The 14,007-nt window shown below is 41.2% G+C and overlaps 2 protein-coding genes across 2 annotated transcripts in view; both read left to right on the top strand.

Moving 5' to 3' along the window:
- Window positions 1-4,032, top strand: part of ZNF654 (zinc finger protein 654) — a 29,503-nt gene extending 25,471 nt beyond the window's left edge. The window contains exon 9 of the mRNA XM_014888465.2: window positions 235-4,032. Coding sequence (XP_014743951.2) covers window positions 235-242 — 8 coding nt within the window. The 3' untranslated portion in view covers window positions 243-4,032. The remainder of the gene's footprint in view (window positions 1-234) is intronic.
- Window positions 4,033-7,143: 3,111 nt separating this feature from the next.
- C2H3orf38 (chromosome 2 C3orf38 homolog) lies at window positions 7,144-13,688 on the top strand. The gene is made up of 3 exons (XM_014888467.2): window positions 7,144-7,310; window positions 9,297-9,514; window positions 11,541-13,688. Exons 1-3 carry the CDS (start codon window positions 7,178-7,180, stop codon window positions 12,114-12,116), a joined length of 927 nt encoding a protein of 308 aa, XP_014743953.2. The 5' UTR covers window positions 7,144-7,177; the 3' UTR covers window positions 12,117-13,688.
- The last annotated feature ends 319 nt before the right edge of the window (window positions 13,689-14,007 follow it).

Genomic DNA, 14,007 nt, shown 5'->3' with positions numbered 1-14,007 from the left:
CTAAATCGCAGTACTCTGCTAAATTGGAAGTTGAAATTGGACAGGCTGTTCAGAATAAGAAAGAGGTGGTGAGAATTTGTAGGCAAACTAATGAAAAAGACTTCTGATAAAACAGAATGGGGTAATTCAATCAATCTGTCTTTCCTTGCATGTTTCAAACTAAATATGGTGAAAAACATAAGCAGCGTTCTAGATTAAGGAATGATTTACATTCCAATCTTTTGTCTTTTACAGGTGCCTGATTCAATGTTGTGGAGAAAAGTATCAGATGAGGAGTGGTGTAAGGAAACACTACATGAAGCAGCATCAGTTTGTTTCCCAGTTGGCCTTAATCAAGAAGCAGTCTCAAATTCCTATAGAATAACATGACCTTGATAAAGACAAAGCACATTTTCTAGACAAAACTCACAGAGGAGTAATAGGAGCTCTGCAGGTCTTGAGTCCAGAAAAGTTGCTACAAAACCCCCAAAGTACCAGTTATCCAAAAAAAGCCATGTTCATTTCAAATGTGTGATTGAAGCTTAATGGCACAGCTTTTCTAGCATGAAAGTTGAAGGACAATGAGGCATAGAGGTGAGCAGGAAGAGGAAGCAGACGTGTTCATTGCCATGTGGCAATCCAACCAGCCAGTTCTGAAAGCTGCTTTAGTTTGTGTGGTTAATGGGTATCTGTCCACACTGCTGAGAAGGAATTGTGGAAGGAGGTGTTACATTCTTAACCTTGTGGATAAATGCATAAAGAAACCATGCGTTCTTCTGTTTTCAAAGTTTGAGTGTGTGAGTCCATTACCTGCTCAAAAGCATGGAGCTTGTTTCATAAACTTCTACTCAGAATCCAAAGAGGAGTGTGGAAGGAAATCTTGTGATAGATGGGATGCTGGAATAGCCAAAAACTTGAAATACAGAACAAGCAGGAAAAAGCAAGTTGATGTGATATTGTGTGAGACTTGCACCCAGTGGAAATGAGATACATGCAAGGGAAGGCCTTTGCAAGGCTGAGGTGAAAGTGTCCTGTAAAACATCCACTGTAGGTGTGGGAAGACCAACACAAGGGATAGGTTGTGTGGATATTAACAGCAGCTGGAAGCAAATCCAGAATGTTGGGAGGGTTAGGCTTGCATTACAGAGCAGAGTGAAATTCTGCAAGTACAGAGGTCCCTCAGCTGCTGGTAGGACCAACAAGAGTTTGAGAAGGCAAATAAAAGCAGAGCACATCGGGTTGGGGTGAACAAAAAGGTCAGGAAGAACCTGTTTAACATCTGTGATGTTGCTTAATGGTGATGGGCCACAACTCAGTGCTGTCACTGTCTAGAAAGTAGAAAACGGATCCTCTCAACCCTGAAGACAAATTGCAATCTTATTTAGTAGCATCCCTTGAAAGGAGAGCCTTTCCCAGAGGCTGGTGAAGGAGTTACTTAAATGTTAAGCACTTTATTCACAATTCACTGTTCATAAAAACAATCACAGTGTGAACATAGGAAATAGGAGTCCTTCAGTTCTATATGGAAAACTGAAATACAGATGATTTTGAAACCAAAAAGATGGTGTTGTAATTTTTGGTCTTCCTACCCTAAGGCTGAGGTGTGGTAAACATGCACATTGTCCAATTACTGTGCTAATTTATCCTCTAATTTATCTCACACTGTCTTGCTACTCAGTATTTTTTTTTTTAATTTGGGATCCCATTCTATGAAAATAGTAGTGGGATTGCAGGCAGGGGAGGAAAACTGATGTGCAGAGTCATTCCAGAAATGTAGGACAGCACATAGCAACTGTTCCTGCTCAGCTGTCACTGAAGAGTTTGTCACAGTGTGTGCAGGGCTTAAATCAACAGGTGGGTGAAAATTCATGAGTCAAAAATCAGGGGGTGCAGAAAACCCCCTGTTCATTGTAGCAATGGCTCACACTTGCAAACCCGAGGCTTTCTCTGTAAGAGGGGCTGTGAAGTAGTTCTGGAACATAAACTCAGTAGTTCAGTAATGCCTCTGCTAATAATCCTCTGTGGAAGTAAACAGATATTTGCATTAATCCTGCTTTCTTTCCTCTTCCTGCAAGGTAAAAAGAATGCAAATTCAAAATCATACTCTTGAGTTCTAGAAGAGTTTTGCCTTAACTTTGACTTGGATTAACATAAAAGGTTATAAAATTATGATCACAGGTATGTGTGCATTACATGAGTCCCAATTATGGCCCACTTCCAGAGATCTGTATGATGCTTGAGGCACCAAAGAATTTTTTTTTTGCAGTTGCAAAAAGCCTGATTTAAATGCGTCATTCATTATATATGCATATATACATACTATATATCTTTACATGTATAAATACATTAAAAGTTTTAAACATAAAGTTAATGGGGTCCTTATCAGACAAATGCACTTTGACATTTTTTACTTTTAAGATACCAACTAATTTTTAAGGACCCAGGTACTGTGTTGAATGTTCCCAGGCTCCCCCTTCTTTGCTTGACATTGCTTAAATAGATTTGGGAAAAAAGAGGTTCATTTTCAAGTATAACAGTTCTGAAAATCTAAAAACTGAGTCAAAAAAGATACAACAAAGATGTTTGTGTAAAAATCTTTTTAATGTACCTTTTCATCTTTGGTGCTTTTTTGCCTTTTCCCTGGAGCTCCATATGTTTGAAGATGCTTTAAAAACATGATTGAGACTTGTATTATCTTTGGTTTAAGTGTGTAGATAAATACATCTGTGTACATGCATAAACTGTGACCATAATTTTTTGTACCTGCATTAAAGTCATTTTTGTTCCAAGATGCTTTTCTGGGACACCACCATTTGTTCCTCTCATGTATTCAGTGTGTACACTCTGGAGAACAGGAAATAGGAATTCTTAGGTGGGTGAAGATGAGCATCACCTACCAATTATCAGAAATCTGTTCAATTGACTTAAAGCAGCAAGTGGGTGGTAACGTTTTAAAATAATTATTTTCACTTCAAAAAACATTGTATTTTCTTTAAGTTACTCTCTGATACCTTTTGGTATTCTCAGATAGTTGCAGTATTAAGCAACATTAATCAGAGGCAAAAAGATACTTGGGTCCTGTGTGGAATAATTCTTTGTGCTTTTTAAGGATTCTTTATTATCTTGAGTATTACTCCATATGAAGCCTGCAACTTCTAAGGCTGAAAACAGGTTACAAGTCTTGAAAGTTGGAGGTTGTTTGGTTGATTTTTTTTTTTTTTTTCCCCAGGCATTAAGCATTGTGTGACATAAATGGAAATCCTTGAAGATGTATCACTTTGATTCAATAAATCTTCAAGTACATGTGTAATGTAAGCCTAAAGCTGCCTGAAGTTAGACATGAGCTTAGGAGCCTTGTTGGATCAAAGTTGGTGCAATTCACTGCTGATAATTGTATTTAATAACATTCCTCCAGCTGGATTTGGACTTTCATTTTTAAGAGTGTCTCCTCTAACCCCATCTTGTTTCACTGTAAAGGTCATGTAATTCCTAATTTCAAAAAGCTGCCATTTGGTGTAGGCACCTTTCACCAAAAAAAAAAGGAATACTGAAAGTAGGTTGCAAGTGGTCATATCTGTGGGGCAAGGTCACTGGTACTTTGGTTATTTAGCCATATTCATTAAAATTATATGAATTGTATAGTTTGGATAATTTATAACATTAAACTTGGTGATTTTAATATCACATGGAAGGTTCAGCTGTACTCATTTCTTTTATTGTTTAACACCAGTGCTATGGACAAAAGACCCGAAGGGGGTGGTAGTGTTACTATTTTCTTAATTTATTTGGTACTGTATAACACCTTTCTGATTAAATGCAGTGTATGCATTTTGGGACTCTTAATTTGTAAAAGCTGTTACAGGTTCAGCAAGAAAGGAAATTTGTGCTTCCTTGTTGAATGTTAAATTATTTTACTTTGCATTTTATATAAGAGTACAAATTCAAACTGAGCCATCAAACTGCAATAAATCTACAGTAGTGTTTCATTTTAAAAACCTTTTGTACTGTACATAGATTTGTTCAATAAAACATTGTCTTTGTTGTTGATAGAAACTGATCTTGTCTTTTGGAGAATCACTCTGGAAATGCTGCTGTCATGTTCAGAGCTACTCTGTTATGTTTGGTACATGATGGCTGTGGGGTACCTGTGTGAAGATGCCAGGTCTTGATGTTCCTGCTGTGTGGATATTTGGATTTGAACAGACCAAGCTTCAAAATGGGGGCAGCAGCTAATTCCTGGGGCTCAAAATCCAAATTTGGGGGCACAGACAAGTCTGGGTGCACCTGTTTTAAGATGCTTCTGGTTGGTTGTCAAGTTCAGAGAGAAAGACAGCGTAGCTGCTTTTTTCTTTTGCTTCAGAAAGTTCAATACTGCCATCTGAAATTAGTGGATAATTTAGATTTATTATTCACAGCCCTGTAAATTCCTAGCTTCTTTGATTGCAGATTTTTAACTGTCTTGTGGAAAAATTTGGATGGTGACTCTTTTTGTGGGTGTAACTTCAAACAGCTTTATTTTGGATACTTTGGGTAATTTTGACCAGGTCCTTGCCTGAGCAAGTTAAGTGTGGGTGTAAGGGTAAGGGGCCTCAGGTACATTTTGCCAGCAAAAATATTTATCCATTTGACAGTGTGTACATAAGCCATTTAATAAATTCATTGTTAAATTTATTAACACCAAATATAAACTTTGCCCTTCAGACAGGAGAGAGAAAATACAACAAAAGCCTTTGTAGTGACTCCTTGAATTGTGACAGCAATTTATTATTACAGAAGCACTGTTCACCTTTTGGTTTATATAGGCTAATAATTTTCCTGTTTCTTCCCCTTTGGGAATGCCAGTTCCTGCTCAATGCTCAAGGCAATTAAAATTTTTACTAAAAACTCTATAGGGAATTCTGAGTTATGAGAAAGAGAGAAAAAATGAAACCTACTTCTGAGATTATCCCCTTTCCACCCCCATCACCTCCAAAGGGGAAGCACTTACAAAATAAAAAAAATATATTGTAAATAATTATAGGTAATCCTGCTGAAAGGGCTGGTCTTGGTTTAGAACAGGAAAGGGGCTGTGGGGAGACTTAAGTCCTGAATATTGAAAAGTCTCCAATCTCCCTGATGCCAGTGCACTTTTCCTCTCTTAGAATTAATGGGAATGTGACCATTCCGAGGCAACCTGCCCCTCCCTTCCCATCCCACCCCTCATTTCTTACTGAAAACACCACAAACGTCTCAATCTAATTTTTAAAATGGCATCTTGATGGTTGGGGGTTTTTTCCCCTGAATTCCAGAAGATTTGGATAGGTATTACTCCTTGAAGGCTGCAAATTTGAAGGTTTATTGAAACATAAGCAAAATGAAGCAAAGGTAATTTATATTTTTCAGATGCATTGTCTAATTTGTAGTTTGCGAGATTGATACTAATCAAGAATATTAAATCAGTGTACATGTGAGGGGAAGTTTGGCACAGCAGACAATAAGCATTATTATGTTAAAGCTTTCCAGATGCTTCCAGACTGAATTTTTATCGGAATGTTGAACTTAAAATTCATGTGCAAATTTTGTTCAGCTGTTTCTGGCTATATGGAATTGATTCAGCTCAAGAGAACAGTTTGTACTCAGCTGAATGTGTGCTGGTTTTTCCTCTGATCAGCCTAGGAAATCTGCATGGACTTGTTTTAGATTTCAAAGAGGAAACAATCATCTAAAATGCAGGGATAAGGAATGTGTTCTCTGTGCCCATCAGTGTTCTGTTGTAGGTTTGCCGGATTTTGAGGGCAGGCATTCCTTACTACAGCTCTGAATGGAGTCCACCATAACGAGGAGTTCATTGGTAATTCGAACATGGTTGTTTTGTGTGTCTTTACAGAATCTGGGTCTTCCTGGGTTTGAAGTCACAGTCAGCTTCAGCACAAGAAGGTGGTCTTTTTACACATTCATATTAAAGCATGGGGTGGAGGAGAATGTTGGCTTTTTCTGCCACAGAGAGGTCAAGCACTCGTTGCACCTTTATTTTTCTTGGCATGTAGGTTACGATGCTTAGCTCAGCTGAAGTTTCTGCTGTCTTCTATTCCATTATTTGTTCATCTTTCCCCCTTTCTCTTTTCTGTCTTTCTATGAAGTGTCAGTCACTGGTTGCTCTGCCCCTGACAAAGAAAATAGTGCCAAGTGGAAGAGCACCACAAGGTTGAGAGCTTGCATTTAAAAAAACAAAACATCTTTAGCTTATAGGACTTTGTTTCCTTAAACAGGTGTTGTACTGTTGGGTTTCCCAGTCCTGGGGCCATGCATCATTTGAGAACGTGCAGTTCCTACCTCAGTCACAATTGGATGACTTACTGCTTACTGCAGCTCAGCTGGCCAGAGATGGCTTGGTCCAGATGAGGTGACCGGTGGTAGAAATCATAGAACGACATCAGAGAATATCCTGACCTGGATGGGACCCACAAGGATCACCCCTGAGAGTCACACCCTGTGCTAAGAGCATCGTCAAGACACTGCTTGAACTCTGCCAGGCTGGTGCTGGGGAGAAGAACCTTTCTCTGATACCGAGCCTGGACCTTCCCTGCCACTTCAGGTCATTCTCTCGGGTCCTGTCACTGTCACCACAGCGAGGTCAGTGTCTGTCCCTCTTCCTCCCTCCACGAGGATGCTGTAACTGCAGTGGGGCCTCCTCTTGTCCAGCTGAAGACACCAAGCCCTGCTCGCACGGCTTCTCCACAAGGCCCTTCCCCTTCTCTGTTACCCTCCCTTGGACACTCTCTAATGCCTTTATAACCTTCTGTCTGGGGGTGAGGCGGCCCCAGCCTGGAGCAGAGCAGGACAATCCCCTGGCTGGCCATGCTGCCCCTGATGTCCCCAGGACAGGGATGTCGCCCCTGGCTATTCCTGATGTCTCCAGGACAGGGATGTCGCCCCTGGCTCCAGGGCACTGCGGGCTCACCCCCACTGGCCGTGGGCCAGCACCCACACATCCCTTTCCGTGGAGCTGCATCTCCCCGGAGCTCAGCACGACAACTTCAGCAAGGGAAGGACACACCCAGCTGTAACCTCTCTATATGTGTAATTCCTAATCCATCCATTTTAGCCCGTCTCCTCGGGGCCGTGCTCCCCCCGGCCGCTTCCCCGTGCGGAACCTCGGTGCCGGCCCCTCTTTCCAGCCGGCGCCCGCCGCTGCGGCGCGCGGCCAGGCGGGGCGGCCATGGCGGCCTCGGGACTGAGCGAGCGGGAGCGGGCGGGGTGCCGGGACCTGCTGGAGCTGCTGCAGACCGAGGAGCTGCTGGCGCTCACCGACACCGTCACCAACCGCCTGGTGCACCCGGAGAGCCGCCAAGGTGCGCGGGCAGCGCCGGGGCCGCCGGGCCGGGGCCTGCCGAGCGGGGCCGGGCCCTGCCCCCAGCCCCGCGTTCGCTTCCCCAGGCCCGGGGCTGCTCGGGGGGGCCGCGGCTCGCAGGGCTCAGCCGGGGCGGGGGTCGCTGCCGGGAGCCTTCTGCTGCACGGCCCAGCAGCTCCGGGGCTCGGCTGCTCGGAGCTCGGAGCTTGGCGTTGTTCAGGCCGGCGAAGTTGCGGTGGTGACGGGCTCGTAGCAGATCTTCGGCTCTGCGAACGCATCTTCTTCCTCTCAGAGCCCTGCAGTGAGCTGCGAGCATGGTGTGCCCTTAGCGCTTAAAAGTATTGAAAGCTCAAGAGTCTCTCCATGTTGGCGTCACTCACATTTGCTTTCAGGTCTTGAAAGGGAGAAATGCGAATCTGCATTGAATATACTTTTTTTGCAGGATGTTATAAACACACATTATGGTATTGGCTTTTCACAAATATTAGGGTGGATACTCTATGTGTGGTGTTGAAGTGGTTTTTAAGATAGAGTTTTCTTTAGGAGTAACAGAGGCTGATAAAGTGTCTTTGTAGTAAGTGAACTGCCCGCTTGGTTGGGTAACACCCAGTGAAGACACCTGCTACTGATATTCCAGCTACCAGCACTGACAGGCTGTAGAAATTGAAGAGCACAGCCCAAATTAAGACTGATAAGAAAAATAAATTAAAACCACAGTAAAGAAACACACATGCTCTAAAATGGCGGACTCAAGGAGTGGCCATGTAAAACAGTTCTTGGAATATGGAAAATAGTTTGTAGAAAAGTTTGAAAATGTACGATGGGTCTATGAATATGCAACAGGCTGATGAATTTAAGGGGTGTCTCCAAAACAGCAGGTGTGCTCTCAACGGAATGCCAAGCACCTGTTATAACCTTTATTGTTTATCTTTTATTAAAACTTTTAAAATCTACCAGGAAAGCAAACCTCGTTTTTCACAAGATCTTCAGCTCTATACACGCATCTTCTTCCTCTCAGAGCCTGCAGTGAGCTGTGAGCACGGTGTGCCCTTGGTGCTTAAAAGTATTGAAAGCTCAAGAGTCTCTCGCTGTTGGTGTCACTCACGTTTGCTTTCAGGTTTTGAAAGGGTAAAATACCGATCTACATTGAATTTACTTTTTTTGCAGGGCACTTCCAGTTGTGATCTTCCCTCATCACTTTGTTGACATTTGTTTCATAGGACTTCATTTTTTTATGTGAGTTATCTGAGGCCACTGAGTTTGTTGCCCTGATATATACTCATCCTAAAGCCTTGAGTATGTTTCATATGAGGTAACTAAAACCTGTAAGATTTGCCCAACACATTTCTTTGAAAGGTCTTTTGCCTTTTATTTTCTGACCTTTTTTCCCCTACATTTTGTGGTGGTTATAGGTTACATTAAAAGATTTTTGTGTTTTCTTTAGTTATTTCTTTCTGGTTAGATTTAGGGTTTTTATAGGTCCCATGTTAAATGCTAACCTCACTTCAGGTGGGAACTGTCTGCTGTAACTGCTTTAAAAGTGAATTTAAGTTTGGCATGTTTCCTCATTCTGCCACAGAGCCTTGTAGCTGAATTTTGCTCATTCTTGCCATTCAGTGTTGTTGTGCTAGGGTGCATTTTCTCATGAACACGAGAGTCGTAATCACATTAGTGTGGAAATAAAACAGATTTAATTCCATTTCCAGCAGGCTTCAGAAAGGAGATGGGACCTCACTTTCATGAACTGCTGTGCATTGCTGAAGCACTCCACTAGAATTCTTGTCTAAGAAGCACATTTGCAAGCCTTTGAGTGTATTCTGTGTCTTATATGATGAAGCCAGATTTCAGTTTACAGGCATTTCAGTCTCTTCATGCTCTGTCACCTTGTCTTGTACTGTGTTTGGAAGTCAGGAGTTTAAGAAATGGCTTAGGTTTGAGGTTTTATTGTGAAGAAAGGTAACTCCAACTTCAATATGTTTTTTTGCAGAGGCCATTCATGCCATTCTGGTGTACAGCCAAAACGTGGAAGAACTTCTGAGGCGCAGGAAAGTCTGCAGAGAAATCATCTTCAAGTATTTGGCAGCTCAGGGTATTGCAGTGCCTCCCTCCTCAGAGAAACATCTGCTCATCGAGAGGGTGAGGCAGCTCTGGAGTGGGCAGCTCACAGCCCGGGCCTCGGGGCCAGGACACACAAAACCTGCACAGGTGAGCGAGTGCTGCTGCTGCAAATGTGCACTGGGTGGTGTTTGCACTTAATTACTGCCTTGTCTGTGGTTTCTTCTGTCTTCATTCAGAGCCAGGATTAAAAAACACAAAAGGAGATGAATTTTCTCGTTTTCGGGCTTGGTTGTTTTTTAAATCTTAAAGAACAGAGAGTTCAGCAGCACTTCTAGCTACCAGCTAAAAGTGAGCAAAATTATGGCCAATCTTGCTAGCTACAAGGTCTCTTAAAGCTAGACAGTCCAATAGAGAATTAACACTTACATTATTTATACTTTTGACCAAATAGCCAAACTCCTGTTGCCCACAGTGCAGTACTGACTGTCCAACCAGAAACTACTGCCTGAAACCAGGAAGGAGAAGGAAGATGAGCACTGAAAAGGAGACACCACCCAAATCCTCCATCTTTTCCCATACCTATTACTGTATTATAAAGGCCTCAAATTTAAAACCCTTCACTGTGTGAAATCACACACTTCTATTTTAGTACACACCTGTGACTCTTAATTCCATCACTCAAATTTGGAAGCCTTCTCCAAGGCCTCAGGTCAAAAGCAGTATTCTCCTGGGGGTCAGTGCCAGGAAGCACAGAAAGCTCAAAAAACACAGGTTTCTGGGACCCTACAGAAATCCTCAGGGTGCTCAGCATTGCTTCCACAGGTTGACCAGAGCAAATGTGGCTCTGCACCTGTAGGAAGGTCCCAAATCTTTGTAACTGTTGGTTGGTTTGGTTTTAGTTGGGTTGGTTTGGTTGGTTTTTAAATTACAACATCTGAAGGTGTCTGCTCTTGTTTTCCACAGTATTTAAACTCTAATGTGTGGGGTCTTCTTCATGCTTTGATTTTTATACTTGTCCTATGAGCTAAAATAGAAGATACTCACAAATAGTTTTGTGGGTTCTGGAACCCACAAAATGAAAACAGAAATCCTGCAGAGGCTCTTGTGATTTTAGTGAGTTTATAAGTTGGTAAAATGTGCAGTTTCCAGCAATGACAGGTGCCCTTTGTTTTCCCTTGGTATTTGCAACGTTTAATACAGTGAAATGAAATCTGGTTTTGTTATTTTGAAGGTAAAATCCTTGCCATTTAGGAAATGCTCGTGGTGTAATGAACTTTAAGAGGTTTATCTGTGGTTTTAATTGGCCACCTTGCTATAATTCAGAGCCCTCATGGGCAGCAGCCCCACCTCCTGGGCTGTGAGAGCTCTGTCCCTGTTGAGAACCTATTGCACTGAGCTTTCACTCAGGGATTAACTGATGACAGGATTTAGCTGAGAATTGTTCTCAAAACAATTTTCTGTATTCATAATTCGAGAAAAAAAATAGGTTTCTCTTAGAAAAGTCCTGTGGTTGTTGGTGCATAAATGAAGTACTTAAAACGCATTCATAAATTTAAAAGAAATCAGTTAATTTATTTATCACATACATCTTTCTTTGCATTTGTTTTCTCTTAATTCTCATCTCTTCTTTCTTCACCACTTTGAAGAAATGGGAAACCTGGACCTATGTAACAGAATTGGGAATGAATTTCAACTTGTGGTGAAGCAAATCCAGCATTTGTATACAGAATTCTCCAAACTTTTCATGCTTAATTACTTAATGCTTAATTTATTTCTTACTAGACTTTGGTGTTAGCAAACTTGATATTTGATTTACTTCTAAAAAAGTCTTGCTGTCAAGTCATAAATACTCAGAAGTACTGCAAACTAAGTGTACATTTAGCTCCAAAAAATGTAACTTTACATCCTTCTCCTGCCCTTTTTCAGTAGAACCAGGATTTTCCTCTTTGTCTGTAAAGAGCCCAGGACACTGAAGCACTTTCTAGGTGTAATTCAGGGAACCTGTCATGGTTCTCTACATTAGATAATTATGCTTGTAAAAATAAATGGGATTTTACTTTGGTGTTTCTCTTCAGGCACTCTGGCTCAGAGCACTCGAAAGGTTTAATATAAGCATGTGCATGATTTGATGTTGCTGCTAAACAGTTCTAAGAAAAAATTTGCTTGATTGCAGAGTCATGGAAATGGACAGAAATCACCACAAGATGACGTTGGAGGTCTGGGAGGAGAATTCTGCCAGTGGTACTTTGAACTCCTGAACTCTCAACATCCTTTGGGAGTAAAATCTGAAGAGACATGGGGACCACAGCATTTTTGGGAGGATGCCACACTGAAGTTCTGTTACAACACTTTGGAAAAAAACGTGGAACAATATGTGGGTGCAGACATGGTGAGCCTGCGCCTGCTGTCCTTGGTTAAAGAAGAATGTCTCCTCTTCAACCCAAATTTGAATTCCAGTGGCCTGAAATGTGCCATGTCCCCTCATGGATTGGTGCTGGTGGCAGTGGCTGGCACAGTGCACAGAGACAATGCTTGCTTGGGTGTCTTTGAGCAAATCTTTGGACTCATCAGCTGCCCCATGAGGAATAACACCTGGAAAATAAAACTGGTGAACCTTAAAATAGTGGGACAGAACGCTCTGGAGCCTGGGATGCAAATTGAAAAACCTTCCATAAAATATGAGTCAAGCCAACTGAGAGAGTTCTTTGATGGGTATGAACTGACTGTGTTTGAACCTCAGAAATTCTGAGCATTTTATCACAGCTGGGTGAGGGGCTGGCTTGTTGCTGCCGTGCAGTTTCTCTTCTCTGAGTAAGATTTGCTGAGTAGCAAGTGAGGTACAGGGTTTTAACACAGGTGATGCTTGTGGGCACTTTACAAGAGCTAACAAATACTTCATGGGTATTCCTTCAGGTTTTGCACTGTCATTAGAGTGGAGTTTGGTTACAATTAAATATGGATTTGCAGCAGTGTGTAATGAGGGGATCACAAACTGCAAATTCTTTTCAGGACACCAGTTGAAACTCTTACCTGAGCTGTAGCAGGGAGTCATTGCATCTGGATTTTGAATCTGGGAAGGGTAAGTGTCTAAAGGACATCTGAGTTCCAAGAAAACCAGTAGAAAACCTAAAAGAAAACACTGAATGGGAGTGGATGCCCTGTGAATGTGCTGTGGGTGTTCTAAACAGTGATTTAATGGGACAGTGCAGGGAACTTGGCATTGTTGAAGTATTTCTTTAACTTCTTTGCATTAATTGCTCCCTGTCCTTTTACCTTATGGTTGCAGTTTTATCATGAATGCACACAAACTGTTCTGTCTGTGTCCCCAAGCACACAAGCTTGAGATGTTTGCCCATTTCTAGCACTGACTGTCTTGGACCAAGAACTTGGTTTCAAAACTTGCAGCAACACTGTATGAACCAAATGCTCTGGTAGTTATTTTGTATATAATTACAACAGAGTCCTTAATATAATAGTTGTGATTTTTTTATGCTTTCTCAAAATAAGTATTTTGTTTACTCTGAGCTGCTTTATTACAGGTACTGAAAGTCCATTTGTTACCACTGGGTGGTTACAGTGATAGGTCACACTAAGAAAAGTATCCAATTACTACTTAATAACTGAAATTATTGCCAGTGTAAAACTTGATTTTTTTTAAACTCTATTTATTTATGGGGGATTAGAGCTGAAATGAGGTGAAAACTTCTTTTTCTGCATCTTATTGGGATTGTTTGGGAGTTTTGTTTGTTTTTTTCTGGCTTCACTATTTAAAGTTCTGAAAACATAAGCATTCCCCATAACTTAGCAGAACCAAAAGAACTGTTCCCAGGTTTGTCATGGTAAAGTTTGTCTGGGTGAGAGGAAACAAGAAGGTTCAGGTATGCACAGAACTGATTTTTATGAAGAGTCTGATTCGTTCTTTCTCAATAAACAGCTGAGTTGTGGCTTCTAATTTTGCTGTTGTTTATAATAAATATCCTTACTGAAAGTTCCAAATTCAATTTTTCAAATCATTGACACAGGCAGAATTTTTTAAGAGTTGACTGTGTGGTGAATGTGAGAAGGTAATTTTAGCTTAACCTTGACTTAAAGGGAAAAGTTAGACATGTTGAAATGGAGCTGAAATTGTTTCTGGACTTTGTTAAATGGAGCTGGACAAGTTTCAAAAAGCTGAAATATTTGCAGGAGTGATTTCATCCCTTCTGTTAAATGCTGCTGTTCAGAGCTGAATTAATTAATTGTTGATTTACCCTTGGAAGCACTGGAATACATTTTACTTGTATTTAGGAGATTAAAAGAATTAAGTAAAATTTCCTCAAAACTGTTGTCATCCATTTCGCTCGGTTTCCTATCACGATAAATATTTTCAATAACAGTTTCTTATGTCTATCACTGCCACTGAAGCTACAATGCTAAATTTGGCTTTCTAGATCTCTCTATGGTAAATGGATAAAAAGCAACATTCTGATTTTTAGCAAAGCATGTGGAACTTTCTGAATGTTAAACAGTGGAAATTGTGTCTCTCTGTGTTTTCTTCGGATGCTCCCCATGAAATGAAGTTTTTAAGTGTATCAGGAATTTGTAAAAGGTATCTAATACTCTTCATCTATTTATACTTTATCACTTTTTATTCTGTTGTT

This window comes from Sturnus vulgaris, chromosome 2, assembly GCF_052056855.1.
Source record: "Sturnus vulgaris isolate bStuVul1 chromosome 2, bStuVul1.hap1, whole genome shotgun sequence".
NCBI classification, from domain to species: domain Eukaryota; kingdom Metazoa; phylum Chordata; class Aves; order Passeriformes; family Sturnidae; genus Sturnus; species Sturnus vulgaris.
Note: the sequence above shows the minus strand (reverse complement) of the source record. Positions and strands in the feature narration are given on the sequence as shown.

Bases quoted from the DNA above. Each gene is read 5' to 3' on its own strand.
- C2H3orf38 (XM_014888467.2), top strand. From the start codon at position 7,178: ATGGCGGCCTCGGGACTGAGCGAGCGGGAGCGGGCGGGGTGCCGGGAC. The intron at 7,311-9,296 runs GTGCGCGGGCAG...GTTTTTTTGCAG, and splicing joins GCACCCGGAGAGCCGCCAAG to AGGCCATTCATGCCATTCTG. The intron at 9,515-11,540 runs GTGAGCGAGTGC...GCTTGATTGCAG, and splicing joins GACACACAAAACCTGCACAG to AGTCATGGAAATGGACAGAA.